Source organism: Eublepharis macularius, chromosome 19 (assembly GCF_028583425.1).
Source record: "Eublepharis macularius isolate TG4126 chromosome 19, MPM_Emac_v1.0, whole genome shotgun sequence".
NCBI classification, from domain to species: Eukaryota; Metazoa; Chordata; class Lepidosauria; order Squamata; family Eublepharidae; genus Eublepharis; species Eublepharis macularius.
In genome coordinates this window covers 24253868-24278040 of record NC_072808.1, presented here as the reverse complement: position 1 = coordinate 24278040, position 24173 = coordinate 24253868, and the positions used below count along the sequence as shown (strand labels likewise).

The 24173-nt window shown below is 50.6% G+C and overlaps 3 protein-coding genes across 4 annotated transcripts in view; 2 read left to right on the top strand and 1 right to left on the bottom strand.

Moving 5' to 3' along the window:
• NAA10 (N-alpha-acetyltransferase 10, NatA catalytic subunit) overlaps positions 1 to 24173 on the top strand; it is a 64106-nt gene that overhangs the window by 22867 nt on the left and 17066 nt on the right. The window lies entirely within an intron of this gene.
• On the bottom strand, positions 9 to 5473 carry LOC129346020 (ras-related protein Rab-7a-like). The gene is made up of 6 exons (XM_055003269.1): positions 5382 to 5473; positions 4632 to 4706; positions 3753 to 3879; positions 1188 to 1406; positions 788 to 913; positions 9 to 580 (listed from the first exon to the last, which is right to left on the bottom strand). Exons 2-6 carry the CDS (start codon positions 4676 to 4678, stop codon positions 491 to 493), a joined length of 609 nt encoding a protein of 202 aa, XP_054859244.1. The 5' UTR covers positions 4679 to 4706; positions 5382 to 5473; the 3' UTR covers positions 9 to 490.
• Positions 8233 to 23322, top strand: RENBP (renin binding protein). 2 transcript variants are annotated; one of them, XM_055003267.1, is made up of 10 exons: positions 8233 to 8452; positions 9766 to 9841; positions 11220 to 11295; positions 11937 to 12109; positions 15950 to 16174; positions 16260 to 16341; positions 17146 to 17321; positions 17447 to 17578; positions 21339 to 21426; positions 22954 to 23322. In XM_055003267.1, the coding sequence occupies exons 1-10, from the start codon at positions 8352 to 8354 to the stop codon at positions 22998 to 23000; spliced, it is 1176 nt and encodes a 391-aa protein (XP_054859242.1). In that variant the 5' UTR covers positions 8233 to 8351; the 3' UTR covers positions 23001 to 23322. The 2 variants fall into 2 exon arrangements, with proteins under 2 accessions (XP_054859242.1, XP_054859241.1); XM_055003266.1 differs by having other exon boundaries at positions 22289 to 23322.

The following is a 24173-nucleotide window of genomic DNA, read 5'->3' as shown; positions in this document are numbered from 1 at the left end:
TTCTCATGTCTTTCCTACCTCTTGGCCAATTTATTTTCCACCACAACAGGAACAGCCCTCATAGGAGTTCCCCATGGCTATCCACTTCTCCCTCCCCCCTTGCCCCTAGTGCTGCGTATCTGTTGTTTTTGTGCTATTTTCAACAATTAAAGACTTTTTTTTTGAGAAAAGAGTTTGTTTTTATGAAACCAGTTCTCTTCCTGACCCTTCCTCTGTCTTAAAGTCTCCGGCCAAGCCATTTATTTCCAACAGGGGGAGGGGCCTGGGTGCTCTGCCCCCACCCATGTCTGCCTCTTCCAGGAGAGCAAAGGTTTGGACTTAGGAGATGAGGGAGAGACAACCGAGCCATGCCTGAGCTATACACTGTAGCCTTGCCAGGTGTCCTTGGGGCCGAGCACAACCGTACTGGTACCCACTGGCCTTAAGCAGCATGGAGGCACCACCTGAAGCATAGCCAAGAACGGCTTCTTCCTGTCTGTCTTTGGACTCCTCAGCAGCTGCATTTTTCCCGGGGTGCCCCTTCTGGCTGCCTGGTCTCCAGGTGAACCGAGTCAGGTTCTGGAGGGTCCGGTGTCTTGCGCTGGGAGCAAGAGAAGCAGAGAGAAGTGAGTTGGTAGCTGCAAAAAGGGGGGAGGCAGAAGAGGCAGAGGCGCTTGAAAATGTTCGCCTTGTGCAATGCATAGAGGGTGACTCGGTTCTTCTGAAAGTTTGGGGGGATCTCCTGCTCAGGGTCTCTGATGCCAAGACTGAGTTAAAGATTGAGCTGGCCTAGCAGCTGATGTCTTACGTTTTTCAGGACAGCCCGCACAGCCCATTCAAACACCGCCTGTACGTTGGTTGCTGCCTTGGCACTGGTTTCAAAGTACTGAGCGTTGTGAAGCCGGCTCCACTCCTCACCTTCCTCTGAAGACACCTAGACACAGACAGGACTTGTGTAGTCACAGCACCCCCCAAAGCAACCCTGCCATTCCAAGCCCATCGGTAGGAAGAGAAGTGATTCCTCGGCATCGTTCTTCCAGCACATCTTTACGCTGAAGAATGCCAGCCCTGTCACAGAGCTGGGCGCCCCAATCCCCCTCTACCCTTCCTGGACTCACAGCCAGAAGTCCTCCTTCCTCGATTTGCTTAACCCCTCCTGGCTTGACCTTCTGCCCTCCCCACCCCTTGCCTTGCATGCAAGACCCCACCTCCCGGTTCTCCAGGTCAGTCTTATTCCCGATGACAGCGATGGGGAAGGGCCCGTCTTCCCCGGGCTCAATCTGTAACAAGAGCTGCTTGTGCCACTTCTCCAGGCCTTCAAAAGAGCTGGCGGACGTGACGTCAAACACGAGGAAGCAGCAGTCTGATCCCCGGTAAAGGGCTGTCCCCAGAGACTGGAACCGTTCTGTGCCAGCTGTGTCCCAGATCTAAGGGGCAGAAGAGAGGCAAAGGGCTGGTGCTGTGTTCAGGGCATGGGTGGGCATTTGAGGGGGAGCTTTCAAGCACTGCAACAAAGGCAGGATCATTGAAACAATCGTTTTTATTGGGAATACCCAGTGGATCTTCAGATCTGTCCATAAGCAGTTACTGAGGGGGTACAGAACGCCATGGGATGCCAGCTGACCACCCCCACCCCCACCCCATGAGTTATGCTGCACAGCTGTAAAAGTGGGATTTGTTGGCTGGCTGGGAAAGATTACCGTTACTGTTTATATTCTGCCTTTCTCACTGAGATCCAAGGCAAATTACATACTGCAAATTAATACAATATCAATAACCAGGACATTCACTGAGCAAAAATACAGTATGATCAACAATTAGGGCATTCAGTGAAAACATACAATACAGTATGGTAGCCGCAAACTTGAAAACTAGCAGAAAGTAGAACACAAAAGATGAAACCTTTCTGAATTAAAGCGTCAGTAACAAACAGGCTTCTTTAGCAATGTCAAACTACTCAGTAGGAGCATATCTACATCCCCAAGCAGTACCCAATAGCCTAGTCTGCTGTCCGTGTCCTTTATCGAGGTATCTCTTTGAACTATTTCTTATGACCCAGCCCCATACTCTTGAGTAGAAAGCCCTCCTAGTTTGCAGTAGACCAGGAGGGTGGGAGCTCTCCTGACCTCCATAGGTAGGCCATTCCACAAGGTGGGGGGCTACCACAGAGAGAGCGCATGTACGGGCAGCTGTTGATTTTGCCCAACGGCAATTTGCTATCTGCCGAAGGCCCTGTCCAGATGAGTGAAGCTGCTGTGGTGGAACACGGGGAGAGAGACGGAAGGGGCCTAGACTATGAAGGCACTGAAAGTAATAAAGCATGACTTTGAACTGAACGTGGTAACTGATAGGTAGCCAATGGAGTGACTGCACAACGGGAGTGATATGCACGCTCTAGCTTCTGAAAGTAAAGGAGCTGCAGCATCTTGTATCATCTCTGAGTTGACTGAGGGGAGACCTATGTAGAGTGCATTACAGTAGTCTAGTCTTAATGTTGCCATGACAAGAATCCAGGTGGCCAAATCAGCCACGTCAATGAACTGGAGATGGTCCAACTGGTGGTGGTAGATCCAGTGACTGTCTTGTCAGAGTGAATATGGGAGTCAGAGTCAGAATCTTGGCTTGTTGCAGATCCCAGAGTGTGGGTCCGTGTTGAGAAGCCCATTATTGTGAGTGGGAAGTTAAGGTTAGAGAGCTGTTCTGTGGGCAAGAAAAGGGTTATCTTTTTCTGGGAAAGAGGTGCCATTCTGCTAGGACATGAAACCAGAAATAAGCCAGCGTGAGGGGAGACTGGCCTTTGCGAGGAAGGCCAAGCTCTGTGTGTGTGTGTGTGTGTGTGTGTGTGTGTGTGTGTGCGTGCGCGTGTGCAGATGCCCCCCACCCCCCGTAATTCTCTACTTCCTCTGCCATTTTACAGCTGTTCAATATGATCTGTCTCTGAAGATACGATGGTTCATACTGTAACGTGGTTCAGCTTTGAAGAATTTTGTTTTTCTTTATTTGGTAAAGGGCAAGTTTCTAGTCCTCATTGTTTTCAAGGCATGCTCAGGGTATATGTGAACCATTCCCAGTTAAATCTCAGTAGCCCTGGTAGCCTCTGATTTCCTTTGTGTGTGAGGGGGAGTTGCTTTGTACACTTCACTGCTATTCTCCATGACTAGAAAAAAAACAACAAAGCTGCCATAGCTGGAGTTAGAAAAGAGTTTCCTTGAGGTGGCAGGACTAGTATCATTCATGTGGGTGGACCCCCCATCCACCCACATGAATGTACCCACCCACCCCGGGTACACTTCCCACATGTCTTGACTTCTTTATTCATTTGACTCAAATGTAGCAAAACTTCCTGTGGCTGGCTGGCTGTGGATTTGGAGGTGTTTATGCCGCTGGCCTTTATGGCCAATAGCTCATCGAGATCTGTAACCTGGGCATGGGCTAGCTGATCACATTAGCCCAGAGATCCAGGTGCCTTTGGTGGGTGGCGTTGGCCAGATTCTTGTAAGAAATGTTGGGGCTACAAGTGCCTTAGCTGGGGGCACGGCCCCGGGGGGGGGGAAGGAGAAATTGGTTCTTAAGCCCATTATTTCAGGAGGCAACTTTACTCCAGAGACTTTAGACTGCGTCAAAAACGGGAACTCGGAATCAGGAACCAGTTCAGTGCCGATGCCCTTCTCTTCCACCCCCTTCTTTCGGAGTTACGCTAACGTGACCCACGGTGGGATAACTGACCAGGAAACTGGTTAGGAACTCGGGGGGGCTCCTGGTTTGGGGCCTACCTGCACCGTGACGGTCTTTCCGTCCAGCGTCAGTTCTTTGCTGAGGAAATCGGCCCCAATCGTGGCTCGGTAGCGGGTGCTGAAGCGGTTGTTGACGTACTGGTTCATCAGGGCCGACTTGCCCACCCTGAAGGGAAGGCAGCAATGTCAGCAGGGCCTGCTGAGAGCCAGGAAGGTGGGCAGGCGGGCAGAGCCAGGATGAAAGGGCTTTCCGGGCTCCTTCTGTTGAAAGCGGGGGGCGCCAAGGAGCCTGCTGGGGCCTCTCACCGCTCCCCGCTGGGTCTCTTCGAAGCGCACCCTGAGCCCTCCGGCTGTGGAGGGTGGCGGGAGAGGAGGTGTGGCCATCCCTGGGCGATGGCAGAGCAGCGGGGGCACGCGGGCCCCGCACCGCCAGAGCCGCAAAAGCGCCCCTGGGTGGGCGGCAGCTGGAGAAGGCGCCCCCCGCTCCAGCGTGGGCCCCTTTGGTGCCCGGGGGTTTGCTGGGCCCCGCCGGCCCCCCTCTCCCGCCCTGCTCCGCAGGGGCTCCCTGCTGCCCCCTTCTCTGGGGGACTTTAACTCTCCCCCTGCCTGCCACCTGCCTCGGGGGGGGGGGGCTGGAAAGGGCAGCCTCTCTTGGGGATGGCCCCGGCCCCGGCCCCGGCTGAAGCCAGCAGCGCCCGGCGGGCAAAGGAAGGGGCGCGGGGGGCACGCGAGGGGCTGGCGGCGGCACGTCTTCGCCTGCGGGGCGCCCTGCCCCTGCGCGCCAGGCTTCCGGCCCTCCCCGGCAGCAGGTGCCCGCCGCCCGCCCACTCGGCAAACTCGGGCTGGCTTGCCCGGGGGGGGGGGGGCTCGGCGGCCAGGCCCGAAGGCGCCCCCCGCGCCCTCCTTCCCGCGACTTACCCTGAATTGCCGATCAGCAGGATCTTGAGATGGGACCGCCGGAACATGACGCGCCCCGAGCGCCGCCGCCAGAACCTGCAAGAGAAGCGGGTCAGGCCGCTGGGGCGGGGGCCGCGCTTCTCCGCGCCGCTGGGGCGCCCCTGCCCGCGGACCGGCCCCAGAGCCGCGGCGGCTCAGCCTCGCGCTGGGGCTCCGCGGCTCCTCCCTCTGCATTCCTGCCGGGCTCAGCGGCGCGGCCGGCCGCGGCGAGGGGAGGAGAGCCGCCCGCGGACTCCCCCGAGGAGGGGAAGCCTGGCGCCGCGCCCGGCCCGGCTTCGGCCTGCGCAAGTGCGCGCGCGTCTCCCGCCGCCCCCGGCCGGAACGGAAGCCCGAGGGCCGGCTCCAGGCCGGGGGGAAACCAATCGCCCCCAATGGTGAAGCTCCCGCACTCCCCTGGGGCGCCCTTGCACGAGGTGAAGGGAGCACCTTCCGCGACTCTCGGCATCTTAAGCAGTAGAAAAGAGCAAGAGGCCAGGAGCCCCTCTAAGACTAGCAACATTGGTGGTCGGGCGGGAGCTTTCGTGAGCCACAGGTCGCTTCTTCAGAGAGGGCATCTTGTCATGTGCCTCTCGGATTGCACAGAGTCAACTGCTTGCTGGTGCCGCTTGGTGCCTGAGAAATCTGGCCTACAAATGAAGAATCCTCGGACTGTATCCTGCCTCTTTGCCTCAGCTGCTCATCAGCAATTGAGGGGTGATGGTGTTGACCTACCTTGCAGGGTTGTTGTAAAGATTACAGTGTGACGATATTTGAAGCCTTCTGAGGTGGGCCCAGGCCTCAGTTGTAGAGTTTCTGCTTTGCACACAGAAGGGCCTGGGTTCAGTCCTGGGTGTGTCCGTGGTTTCAGTGAATCACATACTGGGTAACAGTCAGATATGAGCTGCAGGTTCTCCTCAGTTCCTGTATGCTTGGTACCCAGTTCAGATCAAGCCCATATCTATTATTTACATTCTTCATATTCTGCCTTTCTCACTGAGACTCTAGGTGGATTACATAGTATGAGTCAATATGAACATTGGCTGGGGCATGCAATAAATGATACAATGGGGTAGGATAGGCCGCCCGTTTGCAGGGTGGCACCCAAAGAAGGCCCTCCTCTAGTGAGCGGAGCTGGCATAGGAAAGCATAGGAAGAGGGGCAGGCCTGTAGAAATGAGCAATGAAGGCCGTGAAGGGCCAAACCTTGAACTGAACCCGGTAAATGCACAGAGAAGGAGCTTCCGCCCCGACCCCCTTTTCTTGACCTGGAATTGGCCTCAGAGGGGTGCGACTGCAATTTGAAGCTGTACATGTGTTGAATGTAAAATGAAAGTTACTCAAGGCATGTAGGAAGAAAAATAAAGTGTGCGCTGTACACAGATTGTGCATGTGTTCACTGTTACCTGTGGGTGGGGTACAGCTTCATGTGTTCATGTGAATATTAGTTGATTACAAAGGGGAAGCCATACTAGTCTTTTGCAGCAAAACAGAACAGAAGTCCAGTGGCACCTTATATTTCAGCCTGAAGTTTTGTGCATCACAGCTCACTTCTTCAGATATATATGGAAATACATATGTGAAGGTTTTTTTAACATTCGATTTATATACCACCCTTCAGGACAACTTAACACCCACTCAGAGAGGTTTACAAAGTGTGTTGTTATTATCCTCACCACAATCACCCTGTGAGGTGGGTGGGGCTGAGAGAGCTCCGAGGGAGCTGTGACTGACCCAAGGTCATCCAGCTGGCTTCAAGTGGAGGAGTGGGGAATCAAACCCAGCTCTCCAGATTAGAGTCCTGCCGCTCTTAATCACTACACCAAACTGGCTGTTGGTCTTTAAGGTGCCATTGGACTTCAGAATTATTTGAGCCACCCCGGGCCTCAAAACTTTCCTCCTTGTCTGGGATCAGTTCTGGAACGGTAAGAGATCTGAGTGCAAAGAGCTCATCTGAGTGAATGCAGAGTGTTTTTGCTCAAGTGCAGTTGGGGCTGGTTCCCCCACCCCCAGGGCAAGACTTCCAGGGCAGCAACCTCTGAATTGTTGTTACCATATATATACACACATGAAGCGTGCATGGCTTTTTAAAAAACAACATAAGCCAGAAAGAGGAGCCCTAATGAACTTTTCTGTCTGTCTAAGGGAAAACCAAAGAGGGGTGGCAAAGACGACAGGGTGTCTGTCCCGAGTACTAGAGAATTTTGACCCTTTAATGGCTGGACATGCTGGTGGACGGCGCCATATTGTGCCCTTCCGTTCTCAAACTGTTTTGCACACATAATGCTAGGGTTGCCAGCTCCAAGTTAGGAAATTCCTGGAGATTTGGGGGATGGAGCCTGGAGAAAGCAGGGTTTGGGGAGGGGAAGAATCTCAGCAAGGTATAATTCCATAGAGTCCACCCCCCCCCCCCCAAAGCAGCCATTTTCTCCAGGGGAACTGATCTCTGTGGCCTGGAGATCAGTTGTAATTCCAGGAGATCTCCAGCCACCACCTGGAAGCTGGTAACCCTAACACCACCATGCATGGCAAGTGCCAGTGGATGTCTTCTGCTGCATGTGCAAGTTGTGGGAAGGCCTGAGTCTGTGGCACATTTATGCAGCAAAATGAACACACATGAGTGAACCTGCAGGTGCAAATGTGTATTTAAATTCAGACGTTAAAGTGATCTGCTTGAAGGAAATCTGCCTTCTGTAAGGGGACTGGATGCAGCTGGGCACTCCTGCCCATTTTGTTGCGTCAAAGAACCCTCAGGCACCTTCAGCATGTCATGCAACAAGGCTGAGAAACATGGCGCTGCCCAAATGCTGCCCACCCTCCAGCTCTGGCCTCCTTTGCGTAAGCATGAGGAGGCCCTAAGTCGCTCGGAGACTGGTTTCCCCCGTCGCCTGGCGGTTTGGATCCTTGGCCCGAGTAGCACATCTTGGAGATGGACGCGCTTCCTGCGTGTGACCTTTGAGGTAACAAACTCGACTTGCCGCTGTGCTCTTTGCCGCCCAGCATATTTTCTGGCAGGGAGGTTTGACCAGCGGACCAGCTAGCAGTGCACGTGTGTGGCAGCTAAAGTATCAAAGGGGGGCTGTGTGGCCCTAATGGGTTTAGGGTAAAGGTACCCCAAATTTATCACCCGCATAAACTTACGGGAGCCTGCGCCCCCACCCCGGGCTGCAGGCACTGCAGAGTTACTGTAGAGACTCCCCGGAGAGAAGCCCTTCGAATAAAGGACAGCCATTTAGAATGATCCCTGAGGGCCTGCAGCTGAACTCTGACGCGTCTGACGAAGAGAGCTGTGGTTCTCGAAAGCTTATGCTGCAATAAAGCTGGTTAATCTTAACGGTGCTACTGGACTCTTTTCTATTTTGCTACTACAGACTAACACGGCTCACTCCTCTGAATCAGCCGAACTCCGGCATCCATCTCAGCCTTTTGAGGGTTAACGGGAAGTTTCAAACTGCTGAAAAGTTTGGCAAATCAGAGCAACCCCCTCCCCTTGGACTAAGGTCAGGTGACTTGAGGGAAGTCACATGATTCTCAGTTCCCTAATTAACTCCCAGAGTTTGGCCAGGTTTGTCCCCCCCCCCCCGGGGATGTGTCCGGTGCGCTTTGTTTTCTCCCTGGAATGTGCTGATTCGACTCTTATGGGCGCCTTTGCACCCCCCTCGGCGGCCACATTCCTGCGTTTGTCTGTGTCAGAGAAGCAACAAGAATGGATTCACAGAGGCTGCAGCGCTGGCAGCAGCGGATCTCCCTGGAGCTGGAGGCGGTGGTGAATTTCTGGCTCCGGCATTCGCATGATGAAAAATATGGGTGATTATCTTATCCTCTGTGCCTTCCACCCCTCTTCTAAGGAGCTTAAACCAGCAGGCGTATTTGGGCTTACACCAGCCCTGGGAATGAAGCTTTGCTGAGAGAGCTATAGGTATAGGAGGGACTCTTTGGTGGTGGGTTGCAAATAAGTAGAAGGAATGTGGCGAGTTAAAGGAGGGCTGTCAGCTGCAAGTTTGGTTATCTACATAGTGTCTGAAACACCCACGAACTGCAATCTCTTGCTGAATAATAGCATAGATTTTTAAACAGTAAAGTTGTGGTGGGGGATCTTATTCAGTATTAACCCATGTCAGATTCTTATGCTTACGGTGAGTAGCGGGAGGGGGAGTAGCACAGGGTTGTACTGCAAGCGAATCCAGAAAATTTAAGTTTGGAAGCGGGGCCCAGTTCAAAAAGTTTGATTGTGGCTGGCCCAGAATCGCAATGAACCTCATGGCTCTGGAGGTGTGGCTGGCAAGCCAGGAGAAAAATGCTTTGTATCTTTAACGTCGAGGCTGAATGGCTGGAAATGAGGAGCTGAAGCTTTTCATGGTTTGCAGGTAAATAAGGTCACCTGCTAAATGGCTATTAAAGGAAGAAGCTGTTTTTCTCGATGCTGGTTGACAGCCCTGGGCCATCTTGCCTGGAACTAAGTTAGTCTGCTTCAGTCAGCACTTGGGTGGGAGATCTGGGAATCCTGTTCTTGCTGTCTTGAGTTCCATGATGGAAAAAAGAAGAAATACACGTGTAGTAATGAGAAGAATGTCCGAGTGGGGATTTGAACCCACCTCTCCTCGACAGAAGTCCAATATTCTGTCCCTTGCAGAATGCTGCTGTGTGCCGAGGATATTTGTTTTTGATAAACTGACAGCATCACATACGTCCTTAAGCCGGCTTACTCAAATTGGAGTATGTGAAATGGAGACTTTTCCGCCCAGGTGAAGCAGAAGAGTCCATGGAGATGGGGAGGGGGGGGAGCAAACTCTCCCCATAAAAATTGCTTTGTGGGGTCCTTAGACAAAAAAGCCCCCACTTCTGCTAATTAATGTTCCTCTGGGAATTTCTCCTGCCGAAGCAGTCCATGAATCATATCTGCACCATACCCACTTTACGGCACCCAGAGTTTGTCACCCAAGGCAGGTGCTCAGCTGGAAACCCCCTAAAAGCTGGAAACACATAACCATATCACCACCACCACCACCACCACCAGTCTTCCCTGACTAAGTCAGCCGTCCTTCCTCCTGCCCACTCTTCCTCCAAAGGTCTCCCCCTCCGCCCCTTGGTTCTAATGGTTATCTTTTCTTTCTTTCCAGGGGGTTCTTTACATGTCTGGGCCAAAATGGACACGTTTATGATGACTTGAAATATGTCTGGTTACAGGGGCGACAGGTACATTCTGTTTTTCTTTTATTCTTTCCATTGTGTGGCTGAGAAGGATCAACAAGCTGTCCCAGAGCAAGGCAAATCTTGCCTTAGGAGTTTGGGCTCACTTTGAGTTAGTCCTGAAAGCTGGGTTTAGAGCTGGCAAGCAGCCTTAGAATCATAGAATCATAAAGAGTTGGAAGGGACCTCTAGGGCCATCTAGTCCAACCCCCTGCACAATGCAGGAACTTCACAACTACCCACCCCCCAAGTGCCCCGGTGACCACAGCTCCATGCCCAGAAGATGGCGAAACACCGTCAGGATCCCTCGCCAAACTGGCCTGGGGAAAATTGCTTCCTCACCCTAAGGTGGCGATCAGCCTTACCCTGGGCATGTAAGAAGGGGCCACGAGAACTAATCACTGATGTAGCCCTTCCTGCCCTCCCCCTCATGATCTGCTCAGGCTCACAGCATCAGCCTTGCTGTCAGATGGCCACCTAGCCTCTGCTTAAAAACCTCCAAAGAAGGAGAGCCCACCACCTCCCAAGGAAGCCTGTTCCGCTGAGGGACCGCTCTAACTATCAGGAGGTTCTTCCTTGGGACAGGCTAAGTCAGATAAAAACCAGCCCCTCTGAGCATGTCCACGGTGTACTTCCCTCTCCACTGAGAAACCACAGCCAGCCCACTGCATCTGGGGACAGGGGGTCCGGTTTGCACGGTAGAATGTGACTTTTAAGTAGCTATAGAGCCAGAGGAGTGAGCCGTGTTAGTCTGTAGTAGCAAAATAGAAAAGAGTCCAGTAGCACCGTTAAGACTAACCAACTTTACTGTAGCATAAGCTTTCGAGAATCACAGCTCTCTTCGTCAGATGCAACTTTACTGTAGCATAAGCTTTCGAGAACCACCGCTCTCTTCGTCAGATGCAACCTGGCGGTTGCATCTGACGAACAGAGCGGTGGCTCTCGAAAGCTTATGCTACAGTAAAGTTGGTTAGTCTTTAAGGTGCTACTGGACTCTTTTCTATTTAAGTAGCTATGAGACCCTGTGTTTGAGAAGTTAAATACAGAGAGGACAGTGAATCGTTAGGGAGACCTAACCCTTCCGTGAAGCGGCCTTAGAACTGAGTCATATTATCGGTTCATCAAAGTCATTCTTATCCACTTAGTGGCAGCAGCCCTCCAGGGTCTCAGGCAGAGGGTCTTTCACGTCACCTGCCGCTTGGTCCTTTTTAACTTGTGGTGCTGCAGACTGAATCTGGGACCTTCCCAGTGCTCTACTGCTAACCCGCAGTTCCGTCTGAGACACATCTTCCTGTATGGTAGCGCAACAGTCAGGTGTAAGGAATGGAGTATATCCCAAGCAGAGCAAGAGAGCTCGGTTTGACTTGTCATTCCTCCCCGACAGGTATGGATGTACAGTCGGTTGTATCGAACTGTACCGAAGTTCCACCGCCCCGAAGTCCTACAAGCAGCTCAAGCAGGTGATTCTCATCTTCCTCACCCTGTGTAGGGGAAGGCCAATCTTTTGGAATGGGGAGGAGGAGGAGGAGATGATATTGGGTGGGGAGGCAATTGCCCATTTGAGTTATTTTGCTGGCCCAGGTGAGGGAGGGTCTCCCTCCTGAGCCTGCATCAGAGATGCCAGGGGGCCTTTGTTTGGACCTGCCCAGCGGCAGCACAAGCTGCCAGTCACCTCCACCCTGTGCACGGCTGAGAGCCATCCACAGTTGGCCACAGAACCAGCTCTGGCAGGGTGTTGTTATGAAGTTCAAGTGGGATAGGAGAGTCTGGAGAAAAGATTAGGGAAGAGACTTTAGTATGATGCCTGGAGAAAACGGCTGTGTAGCATTTCTGTAGTACTTTAGAACATTCGAGCACTTTGCAGCCCTGAATCCCGGTCAAGAGAGAGAGAGCTCTGCCGTTTTACTGGTGCCAAGGCAGGTGCCCGGTTTGTGCCGGGGCTTTGCAGCCCCGTCTGTTGGCCGCTGTGCTGCAGAGCCAGCGTAGCCAGTACAGGGGTGTGCTGAGAGGAGCGGTCTGAGCCCCAGTGCTCGAAGGCACAGGTTGCTTAGCAAGTCCTTGAAGCAACACTTGTATCCACATCCATGTCTCTTCCCCCAAGGTGGGGAGTTCCTGTTACGGCATGCACGCGTGGCCCCACCTTCCCAGAAATGTGCCTTTGTCTTGACCCGTGATGGTCATCCTGTGAAAATCCAACGCACCATCTTCAGTGAGTGCTTTTATGTGCTCGGGTTGGATGAGCTTGGGCGAGCAACAGGAGAGGTCCGTTACCAGGTGAGTCCAGGGATCTGGAATCCCATATAATCTAAGGCAGTGATACTTGGTGGCTCTTTGAATGCTGTCTGCGGCTCTTCCCCAATACGGAAGTCTTCTCATGTTCCCGGAAAGTGGACAAGGCCATTGCCCAGTGGGGCTCGTGATTGGTAGATGGTTCCTGCCTTAACACAGCCGCTGCTGGAGGCCAGGTGAGCTGTGAACCTCCCTGAGTTGGGGGCATTATTCCAAGGGGCCCATCCCCTCCCAACGCTCCTCCCCCGGCCTTTGTGCTCCCATCCCAATACCGGAGCAACTGCCGGGAGAACAAGCAGACTGCAGTGAAGTCAGGAAAAATCACCACAGCAGCCTCCCCCACACACACCAAGAAAAGAGCAAGATGGCCATAGTGAGGGTGGGGGGCTTACTCCTCTTTCTCCAAAGCCAGCTGGTCCTCTTCCAGGCATCTTTGGAGCCATTTTTGCCCAACCTGCTATGCCTCATGCCGAGAAGGCAGCGGGAAGTCCTTCCCCGCACTCCAGATACACAAGGGCTGCCTGAAACAGTGGCAAGGAGACACAACCTAACATGTGCAGGAGCGCTCTGGAAATTTAAGAAGTTATGGTTGTGTGTGTTGTGTGTGATCAAGTTGCTTCCAACTTACAGCGACCCTATGTATTAATGCTCTTGAAAACGTTCTCTCGTTAACAGTCTTGCTCAGGTCTTACAAACTGAAGACTCTGGCTTCCTTTATTGAGTCAAGCCATCTTACGTTCGGTCATCTAGGTTAGCCATCTCTTTTCCTAGTCTTTTCCAGTAAGCCTTGAGTTCTCATAATCATATATAATATATAATGGCTACATCTTATATGTATGCGTTTGGTGGGGTGGTGGCTCTTTTGCTTGCTAGTAGTTGCGAATGTGGCTTCCTGTGAGCCACTGACCCATCTAAGGGGAGCTGCGGTCTGCTGTTTCTCCCTTCCACCTGTCCCAAATTCTCTCAGCACAACACCCTTCCCTTGTGCTATGACACAGCCCCTAGTACATTAACAGATGCTGTTAAATAGCTTCTCTAAGGCTAATTTATACTATGGTATTCCCCATTATTATGCATGGATGTGAAAGCTGGGCAATGAAGAAGGCTGACAGGAAGAAAACTGATTCATTTGAAATGTGGTGCTGGAGGAGAGTTTGCAGATACCATGCACAGCCAAAAAGACACATAAGTGGGTTCTACATCAAATCGAGCTTGAATTCTGCCTAAAAGCTAAAATAACAAGACTAAAGCTATTGTACTTTGGTCACGTCGTGAGAAGTCAAGATTCTCTGGAAAAGTCAATAATGCTAGGAAAAGTGGAAGGCAGGAGGAAAAGAGGAAGACCCAAAATGAGATGGCTGGACTCAATAAAGGAAGCCACGTCCTCTAGTTTGTAAGATTTGAGCAAGTCTGTCAATGATAGGACATTTTGAAGGTCTCTCATTCGCCATAGGTCGGAAGCAACTTGACGGCACATAATTCACACTCAGGGCCGGATCAGACGCGAGACTTGCTTGTGAATTACCTCATGGTGTGCTGCTGTTAGGGGTGACCTCCCTCTCTCCTTCGATACAGGAATTCTGTAGATAGAGCTGGCTGAAGAAGAACCATGGTCTGTGGAAACAGGTCTTGTCAGCCGGTTGAGCCCACGCTTGCTGACTGTGGACACGTGGCCAAAGGACCAGCCTGGGGCAGGAAGGGTGAAGCCAGTTGACAAAACCACCCTAGTGGCTGGCAGTGGGGGGGAACTCCTGCTGTACAGCCACCTCAACCTGTTGCCGTGCCACTATTGTGCATTGGCTGCGAGCAGCCATTTTCTTTCTGGGAAGCAAGGAAGAAGTTCTTGGGCAGTTGCCTAGTAACTGTATTTGGTTGCTCGGTAACAAGCAACTGTAGTCCTGAGTCCCATTCTCTCCTTCCCCTTCTAAGCAGAACAGCCCTGAATTTTTACTTTCTCTCTCTTTAAGTAGAATAAACCCAAGCTACTTTTCTGTTTGTAGGCAAAATGGCCTTATATGCTCTCTCTCCTTCTTTCTTCAAGCAGATTGGTCCTGACTTTACTTTCCCTGAGCTAAATGGCCCCGATTTCCCCTCCCAATGGCAAACAGCCCCCTGACCCCCCTCAAGAGAATGCCCCAATCCTTACAGTGTTACGTGATGATTGTTTCACATAAATGTCCTCATCCAACTCTCCACAATCCATGGAGTTAAGCTCGGACAGCTGGACTCACAAGACATGTCTCTGACCCCAAATTGTCATGGTGGATCCAGGGAAGATATGAGGATAACGTAACAGCAGAATGGCTCCAACCTGTTCCTATGTTTGCGTTATCCTCTTGACCAAAAGTCTTACGGAGCTCGTTTTTGCCACTTTGGGGGAAACACAGAGGCCACCTGGCAAATAGTACCTTGAGGAAATCTAGAGATTGAGCAGACAAACAAACTATTTGGGAAACCCACTCACAGACCTCAAGTGGTTCCTCTGGTTTGGCTCTAAGAATAGCGCAGACTGTATTCTCTCCTCCCAGGCAGAATGGTCCCAAATTCCCTCCCCTGCCCCTAATCAGACTTTGACTTGCTACTCTTGGCAGAAAAGCTTAATTCTTTGCTGCTAGAGTGACCGTAAGCAGGTCTTGTCAGAAGTCCTGCTCTGGTCTATTCAGTGGGCATGTCTTCTTAGGCTTCTCATAACTCCTGGGACAAAATTCATACAATATTCGTAATGGTCCCAGAAAACAAACTGAAGGCAGAGAACAGCAACCTTGCAAACGCTAAACTGGTCTGCATATGGCCAGTACCTGGATGAGAGTTCTTCCGGGAAATCCAGGTACATTGCCCTGAGTCCCACGATGGAATGGGGGCATGCAAGCACCCCAATTTAAAAATAAATATCTACTCACTCTTCCAAGCATCATGTCTGGTTGGGCCCTTAGAATAGACTATAGGATTAAGTGATATTGAGTGTGAAAAGTCTCAGCAGGTTTCAAATTGCACTAGACAGGGCTTTTTTTCTGGGAAAAGAGGTGGTGGAACTCAGCGGGTTGCCCTTGGAGAAAATGGTCACATGGCTGGTGGCCCCGCCCCCTGATCTCCAGACAGAGGGGAGTTTAGATTGCCCTCCATGCCGCGCTCGGCATTCTTTGCAATCTAAACTCCCCTCTGTCTGGAGATCAGGGGGCGGGGCCACCAGCCATGTGACCATTTTCAAGAGGTGCCAGAACTCCGTTCCACTGCGTTCCCGCTGAAAAAAAGCCCTGGCATTAGAGCTTTCTGGAAAAAAGGAGGACATTCTTGGGGTCAAGGATGATGCATATGTGCAAAAGCTGGTGGCAGTCATGAGACCAGGTTTTAAAAGACTTCTTAGTTATTTTCCGGTTGCAGCCGCTGGGGCTGCTTGTCTTGAAGGGGAGAACTACATGGGGAGGGGTAGGGTGGGAGTTAACCCTTCCCTCTCCTGCCATTTTCTTGCTGAAAAATGCTACTTCTGGGCACTTGTAGCCCAGCTTGGTGAGGGGCGGGGGAGTGGGAATCTGGGTTTCCCTAGGAATAGTTGTACCATTTTTCAGTGGGAAAACATCAGAGCAGGAAACAATTTAAAGGTTGTTTTCCCCCTTTCAAAAGGAAACCCCGGCGGCTGCATTTGGAAAGGTCTTTTCAAACAGTTGCAGAACTAAACATAATGTGTGAGTCTGTCAATTGTCTCCGTTGGCACTGGGCCAGCTTTAACTGTGATACAGGTGGAGGCAAAATTCTATACAGAGGAGGGACTTCTGTGGTGAGGCCGTGGTGGGACTCCAGCATTTCAACAGGGTGGTTGTTTTGCAGGAGGAAGCCCTGAAGATGATGGAGGCCATTGTGCGCTGGGTGCGGGAGGATCCTTCTGAGCTCGGTCGTCCACAGCTGACGGGCGCTACCCCTCATGATGCCATGGCTGTTCCAATGATGCTCCTGAATCTGGTGGATCAGCTCTCGGAAGGCGATGCCAAGATGGCCAGCCGATTTGCTGAGCTTGGGAGCTGGTCAGCTCAGCGAATTCTCCTGCACGTGCAGGTATAGCTGCTCCTCTGGCCGTCCGCAGCTCGCTTGGGCTGTGTGTCATCTGAGTTATCACTGAATCTCTTGTATATCCCCATAGAGGAACGGCACGGCTGTGCTGGAGAATGTTTCTGAAGACGGCAGAGAGCTGCCAGGGTGCATGGGAAGACAGCAGAATCCTGGTAAGAGGACAGTCGGAAGTCTTTGAGTGGGAAATGTCTTCGTGACCCAACAAGTCTGTGGCAAAATTGCAGAACTCTGTGTCTTGCTGAAGAACGTCCTGTTAGAAGACTCTCAAGTGTCTTGATCTTTAGAAAACAACAAGAATCCAGTAACACCTATTAGACGAACGTTTGTGGCAGGGTGTGAGTTTTTGTGAGCCACAGCTCACTCCTTCAGATACCTTGTTTAGGAAACAAGTTATGACTGCAGAGGGATTCTCCAAAGTATAACTGGCGAAACTGCAGATGCCAGAAAGAGTTAGTGCTGGCCTACACGTTCCGTAAAACGAAGCAGGATCCTGCACACTCCCATGAGAGAATGCAGGGGGGTAGGGGGTCCTCTTTTTGTGCCCTGGTCCTCCACACAAAAAACTCCTTTTTTGCATTGCTGTGCTGAATCTGTTTTATGTTTTGTTTTAAATTGGGGTGGAACCGGACATTCCCTTGAGTTCCACGACTGCTTCAAAAGAGGTTTTAAACAGTCCCCGGGGCTGCTTTTTCAAGAGGGAGAATGGGGCGGGGAAGGGAGGTCTTTTAACCCTTTGTGTCCTTACTGGTTTCCCACTGGAAAACTCCAGTGGTCAACATGTGCCAGGATAGGTCTGTTAATGAGACTGCACAGTTTGGGCTTCTCTAGAATACAAGCTGGATCTCAGTTCCTGCAAAATAGAAAACACTGAGCAAGTGCTGCCAAGTGCTGCACCAGGTACAGCTAGAACCACTGAGCGATCTGGAGCGTTTCTTCCCTTTCCATTTCTCTCCAAGGTCATGCCATCGAAGCTGGCTGGTTCCTGCTCCGTCATGCCCAGCGCCAGCGTGACTCGGCCCTCGTCTCCCAGGCTGTGGAGAAGTTCATGAAACAGCCATTCCATTCTGGCTGGGACCCTGAGCATGGGGGGCTCTTTGCCTTCCAAGATGTTGATGGGCTGTGCCCTACTCAGGTATGGTGCTTGGACCCCCCCCCCCTTCTTGGGTTTTAACTCCCCCCACGGCCACCCCCACCGAGATGCTATTGCTGCTACTAGGATCAGCTGTTTTTCCTGGTCTTTCCCACACTTTACTTCAGCTAGAGTGGAGAATGAAGCTTTGGTGGCCACACACGGAAGCCATGGTTGCTTTCCTGATGGGCTTCGCTGAGACTCGGGACCCAGAGCTCCTGGAACTGTTTGACAAGGTAGCTGAATACACTTTTGCCAAGGTGAGCTCCAAGGTTAAGACTTATTGGATTCTAGTTCAGCTTCAGAGGGAAGGGGGTTCCTGCAGGTTAGAAGAGAAAGCGGGGAGGCAGGACTTATGGAGAAGTAATAACTGAATGTTACAGCACAAGCAAATGGAAAGCTGCCTTATACTGCAACGGGTCACGTCTAGCTTAATACTGGCTTCTCTGATTGGCAGTGGCTCTCTGCCTCTCCCAACTGGGCATGCTGGGGACTGAACTGGGGTCTTCTGAATGCAAAGCATGTGTTTTTCTACTGAGCTTCCCCCCGCAAGAAAACAAAGAGTTTGGTTAGTAGTGCTGAAAGAAATGGCTGCCTGCTTGGGGTCTTGGATGGCTGCTGCTAATCAGGGTAGATAGACAGAAGGACCCCACCGACAGACTGACTTAACATAAGACCAGCATGGTGTAGTGGTTATGAGTGTTCCGGGAGACTTGGGTTCGAATCCCCACCTGCCATGGAAGCTCGCTAAGCGATTTTGGGCCAGTCACACCCTCTCAACCTAACCTACCTCATAGGGTGTTTGTGAGAATTAAAAGTAGGAGAGGGAGTTTATGAACCTAGTTTGAGCCCTCACTGAGGAGAAAGGCTGGAGATAAATGAAGTAAATATTGTCTCCCCATCCAGCAAAATAAATTTAGGGAATGAGAAATCTGTACGGCTCCTCTTGTAGTGTGGAATTGGATAGAAAGAGTTGGAAATCTTATATTTTACAAAAAGTCAAATTCCTAGCCCTCAATGTGTGAAGTCTCTCCTACAAGCTCAACACCAGAAAGTGATTTGGAGGTCGAGTTCCTAGAGGTTGACTTCAATGTTGTGTGCGCGACAGTTCAGTCAAGCCCTCAGCTCCCAGGCACTTTCAAGTACAGGCAGTGCCCCCCCCCCCACACACCTCTAGATAATGGTGCAAAACACTAAACCAGGTTATTGAAAAGTTGTAGGTAGGCATGTAGGGAGCCATGGGAGAGGGAAAATCCCACACCCTCTCTCCCTCAGATAGGAACTGATCAAAACAGCCGCTGCGCCTGAGGGGTGGATGGAAAAGGGCCTTAGAGTGGAAAGCCTGCAGAGACTCACAACCAGTTCCCAGCCTCCTCTGATCAACTGGCTGGCTGGAGGGGGAAAGGTTTGGAGTGGGAAACACTTTTTGTGGCCAGTCTTTCCCCCAGGTTTGCCATCCTCCAGTCGGAGCCCGGAGATCTCTGGGAATCTTATCTGCTAATAGCCAAGTGGCGCCAATCTGAGGATACTTAAATCTAGAGATTGAAGCCATGAATGGACAATACAGATCTTCCTGCACACCTGAAAAATGCCCCAGGTTTGCATTTTTCTGAAATCTTAAAAAAAAATAAAAATACATTGGTTTTTTTTAAAAAACCCAAAATGATTACAGGAGCTCCGGTAGCTTTAATAGATGCCCTCAGGCAACCATAACAGTATTTCAGGCTTGGTTTCTGTCAGGAAAAGAAAGGGGAGGGGCAGGCCCTTTCCAGGACTGTTTGGGCCTTTGAGGGGGCCCAGCCCAGAAGCAACCGGCAGAGGACTTGATGCCAAATGACTCGCACGACTAACCCAGGCCTGGCTGCTAGCTATTGCTCGCCAGCAGCCCCTCCTAAAGCCAGTGTTGAGCAGTGTTTAGGGATCAGAGTAGGATGTGGGAGACCCAGGTTCGAATCTCCGCTCTGCCACGTGATTTTGATCCAGTCATACACTCTCAGCCTAACCTACCTCTGAGGGTTGTTGTGAGTTTAATCTGGAGGCAAGGAGAATGATGTAAGCTGTGTTGGGTCCGCATTGTGGAGAAAGTCAATTAAATGGAGTAAATTAAGAAATATAGGTGAAGACGGGTAGGGAGATAAAAGTTGTTATTTAGTGAGTTTGAAGGAAAGAAGGACAGAGGGATAGGTGAACATATGGAAGCTGATAGGAGGAGGGAAAGAGGACACAGTGAAGTGACATCACCCTTTCAGGTCCTTGCAGGATCCACACCATGCAATGGGGCCGTAGGGGAGAGGCTGCAGGCATGGCGGCGGGGGGGGGGGGTTGCGGTAAAGGGAGCAAACAAAGGCAGGTGAGCAGAAGGAAAAGAAGGAGAGGCTATGAGGGGCAGGGAAGGGGAAGAGGATATGGTGGGGAAGGGGAAAATGAGATGCCCCCTGCAAGTCTTTGAGGGTCCCTGACTTGTTACACCTAATCTTCAGACTAGAAGTCAGTTCCCCTGGAGAAAATGGCAGCTTTGGAGAAGGGACTGAGGTCCCTCCCTGCAACCCCGCTCTCCCCAGCTTTAATCCCTAAATCTCCAGGAATTTCTCAACCCACAGTTGGCAACCCTGTCCTCTTGGCCGGGCTGCCACTGTGATCATGTGATGTAGTATTACAAGATGTCATTTCAGTTGTTCCTCCATTTTTAAAAATATCTCTATTCCGGTTTGTTTTAATTCTGGATTTTTTTTTCTTTTTTGCAAACATAGGGATTCCGTCACATTTGTAGAGAGACCCCCTTTCTATACATAGCCGGGTCATATGATTTTTTTAAAAATCTGCACCCTGGCACCAAGTTCAAGATTAGATTGCCCGAGAGACCCGTTGATCTGTGAGCAATAGTACAAATTAGCCAAATGACTTTACACAGGGTACCTAAATAAATTTCCCACTTAAGCACCTGTGGTGGATGTTATTAGGAAAATAAAAGTGTCTCTGAAAAAAGTTTTGAACATCAACAGTTTTGAACTTCATACCCAGCTGGGTATGTTATGAACACCTGGTTTCAGCACCATATAATGTGAAAACTTGTGGCTGAAGGAAAGTGGTGGGGTGGGAGGCCAGTGGTCGGCGGGAGGTGGCAAGCTCCCGGAGGTTGCCCGCCACCAGCAGGCACCCCAGGAACGCACGCTGTGCGTGCACTCCCAAGGGGCGTGACAGCGTCACCGCCGGAAGTGATGTATTTGCACCGGCCACGGGAACATTCCTGCACTTCATTTGGGGCTGAATTGGCCCCACACAGAGCACGGGAGCGTTCCCATGGCCAACACAATGATGTCACTTTGGGGCTGATGTCACTGCCGGCACAAGGTAAATGCCAGGTCCGTCCATCCCCCTCCCCCCGGCCAGAGGGTATAGAGACCTGGCGAACCTAGCTATCAGGTAAGCTCATGATAGGGAAATAAGGATGGGGAAGGCCCCAGTGCATATCCAAATGTGCCTGAAAATTAAGTTTAAAAAATCATGTGAGGTCTCTCAACATGGAACCAGTTTGGTGTAGTGAGAGAGCCGGTTTGGTGTAGTGGTTAAGAGCGCAGGACTCTTAATTTAGAGAACCGGGCTTGATTCCCCACTCCTCCACTTGCAGCCAGCTGGGTGTGACCTTGGGTCAGTCACAGCTTCTCGGAACTCTCTCAGCCCCACCCACCTCACAGGGTGTTTTGTTATGAGGATAATGATAGCATACTTTGTAAACTGCTCTGAGTGGGTGTTAAGACATCCTGAAGGGCAGTGTATATAAATCAAATGTTGTTGTTGTTGTTGTTGTTGTTACCATTATTGTTATTATTGACTCCCTGAGACATCCAGACTTGTCCGACTCTATCTAGCACACTGTTCGCTACATCCCACCCGTAGTTTGGCCTCTCCTTGTCACCAACACATATATCATCTTATAGTCTGATACACAAATGGCTTTTTTATGGCTTTTAGATCACGGAGAGATCTGGGGCTTTACCCTCTTGTTTGTTCTTTCCCTAGTTCAGGGATCCAGAGCCAGGGGAATGGTTTGGCTACCTGACCCAGGAAGGTAGCGTGGCGCTCTCGATCAAAGGAGGACCGTTCAAAGGTAAATGAGCTTGATGCTGAAGGCTGAGGAGAAGTGGGAAAACGGGGGATAGTCTCGGTAAGGCCCAGCCCTGGAACGTCTTTCCAATGCCTGAAAACCCCCAAACGCCAACCAATCAGAAATGCTTTTAAATCAAATGCTGAACGCCTGCCTTTTACCAGTCAGTTACTGCCTGCTCCAGAGTATCTGGATTTATTGGTGAGGGGTTGTAAGGCCCCAAATAAGAGAGGGCCTCTCAAAAGCTGGCTTCTTCTCCAATAACGTTTTGTCCTGGGTCTAGAGCTTCATCCACGCATCGTTGGCCTATTGGGCTATCATTGTGGGCTACAGCAATCATTCACAACCAAAGTTTCCCGAATGGACAAAACAACAAATGACTGTTACAGTGTAAATATAACACAATATGCAGCATGGGAATTACATGCTTCAGATTGAAATGTTATACTCTCCCTTACTGCCAGCTTGCAGCCTCTCCCCTGTACTATAATAGGATTAGGAAATGACTACCTCTGTCTCTTAAAATGTTGCTGTTACTTCTGTAGCAATCTGTAACGTGCAGAGGCTGATGTGAGACCTGTGGTGCTTAGTTGTATCTCTTCCCAGCTCTCCTCAACACGGGACCGAATCCCCTGAGAGATACGGCTTTTCAACCTAGGCTGAACCCTGATTCCCGTGAAGGTGCCCCAATCCACTGCCTATGCTGGTTGCCTCACCCAGCCCCCTTGCAGTTCCTTGCTTTTCTTACATTTTGTAGCCCGCAAGGCCCTGAGGGGGACCCCATATGGGTTTACGTAGCTGTGGTTCGGGTTGGAGGGGAGCCACAATTCCTACTCTTTTCTCAACCACACACTTTTCTCTGCAGGCTGTTTCCATGTGCCCCGTGCTCTGCATATGTGCAAGGAGATTCTGGATTCACTCATAATGGAGGTGAAATCTATCAATCAGGAATGAAATGATCGCCTGAATCGAGGGGCAGATCTCTTCCATCTGAGCGGAATATGGGCCTTAACTCCAGTCCCCCCTTGCCCAGTCTCCAGAGAAGCCCCGAGGAACACTCCCTGCTATCCACTGGATGCTCTGAACCGTCAGCTTTCACCTGTGGCCAGGCTGAACCTGGCAGTCTTATTTGAAAGAAACTTGCTGTGACCACGAGGCTCTGGCTGAGTTTCTTTGAGGGGCAACTCACTGGAATAACAGTATTTGTATCTGCCAGATTTTGAAAAGGTGGGATAATTTTTGTGCTCCACTCCCTGCTCAAGGGAGTTTTTGGTGGTTCCTTGTCACTGACTCACTGCCTACCGGTGACCCTTATTTCTTGAATCTCAAAAGAGATATACGTACTACGAAATCAATAAAAACATGTATACAGTGAAGGGAAATCAAATTGTGGTATCTACAGTTTGGGCTGCTTTTCCTGTTTAGTAATAGGGAAAGATTTGGAGTGCAGAGTTCTGAGAAAGGCTTACTTCTCAGCGCTTAGCCACATTACGATGTTCTCTGCCTTTTAAATTGCTTTTTCTTTTGCAGCAGGAAATACCAGTGATCCTTTCTTAAGATGGAGAACTGCTTGGTAAGAAGGAAATTTTAGCCCTTTCTTCTCTTGCTGTTCTCTTGCTGGAAAAAGCCACTCTTGAGCTCATTTTTTTTCCTGATAAGGAAACTTACAGATACCTATATTCCTCCCCCTCTGCACTCCAAGACATGTCAAAAACAGCTTAGAGGTGGCTTTTTTCTAGTGAAAAAATGACATGGACGGAAAGGATTAGTTTCCTTTTGTCCCCTCCTTATTAAAGCAATACTTGTAACCAGGGCTTTTTTTCTGGGAAAAGAGGTGGTGGAACTCAGTGGTGGAACTCAGGACCACAGAATGACGTCACTTTGGGTCAGCTGGAACAAGGGGGGAGTTTTTTAAAGTTTAAATCGCCCTCGGCGAAAATGGTCACATGTCCGGTGGCCCCACCCCCTGATCTCCAGACAGAGGGGAGTTTAGATTGACCTCCGCGGAGGGCAATCTCAACTCCCTTCTGTCTGGAGATCAGGGGGCGGGGCCACCGGCCATGTGACCATTTTCAAGAGGTGCCGGAACTCCGTTCCACCACATTCCCGCTGAAAAAAAGCCCTGCTTGTAACTATATTTGCAGGACATAAATTGTTTACAATAAACATGGAAGGAATCCATAATATATAGTTGTGAGCAATGATGGAGGTCAGGGCTGGAGGAGGGAGCTCATAATTGAATTCTCTTCCATTAAACAGTTTCCTGCGCCCAGAAAAGCAGCATTTCAAGATAAAGGTTTTAGATTTGCTTTCTCTCTGACACACTGATTTCTACATAAGAGTGAGAACTAGACCTCAGGAGGTCCCATTTCAATTCAAATCAGCTTACTCTGAAGCAAGAGTTCATGGGATCGCTGTCTGAAGCACAAAGCTAGAGCCTGACAGCATCCCACTTTTCATGTGTAATACTTATTGCTTTGTTTTCAGATTTCCTACTAACTCACTTATCAGAGGTCTCTTATTCTGTTGGTTGCACTGACTTGCATTATATAATCCGCCTTGAGTCTCAGTGAGAAAAGGCAGGCTATAAATAATGTAAATAAATAAATAAAAATAAACCTCTTGTGCTGGGTTCAGATCCTGCTGCAGCATGGTAAAAGAGTTCTGCCTCCTGTGGGTTGGCTTGCTAGAACAGTGCTCTGATGAAGTGAGGTCTAGGAGCTTGCTTTTCTTTCATTTTATTATGCAAC

What these genes read in the sequence shown, in the direction of transcription:
- LOC129346020 (XM_055003269.1), bottom strand. Translation starts at nt 4,678, where the DNA reads ATGTTCCGGCGGTCCCATCTCAAGATCCTGCTGATCGGCAATTCAGG. An exon ending in CTGACCTGGAGAACCGGGAG is followed by an intron (nt 914 to 1,187) that starts GTGGGGTCTTGC and finishes GTCTGTGTCTAG; the next exon opens with GTGTCTTCAGAGGAAGGTGA. An exon ending in TGCGGGCTGTCCTGAAAAAC is followed by an intron (nt 581 to 787) that starts GTAAGACATCAG and finishes TCTTGCTCCCAG; the next exon opens with CGCAAGACACCGGACCCTCC.
- RENBP (XM_055003266.1), top strand. Translation starts at nt 8,352, where the DNA reads ATGGATTCACAGAGGCTGCAGCGCTGGCAGCAGCGGATCTCCCTGGAG. An exon ending in GGGAAGACAGCAGAATCCTG is followed by an intron (nt 16,342 to 17,145) that starts GTAAGAGGACAG and finishes TTTCTCTCCAAG; the next exon opens with GTCATGCCATCGAAGCTGGC. An exon ending in CAAAGGAGGACCGTTCAAAG is followed by an intron (nt 21,427 to 22,288) that starts GTAAATGAGCTT and finishes TTTTCTCTGCAG; the next exon opens with GCTGTTTCCATGTGCCCCGT.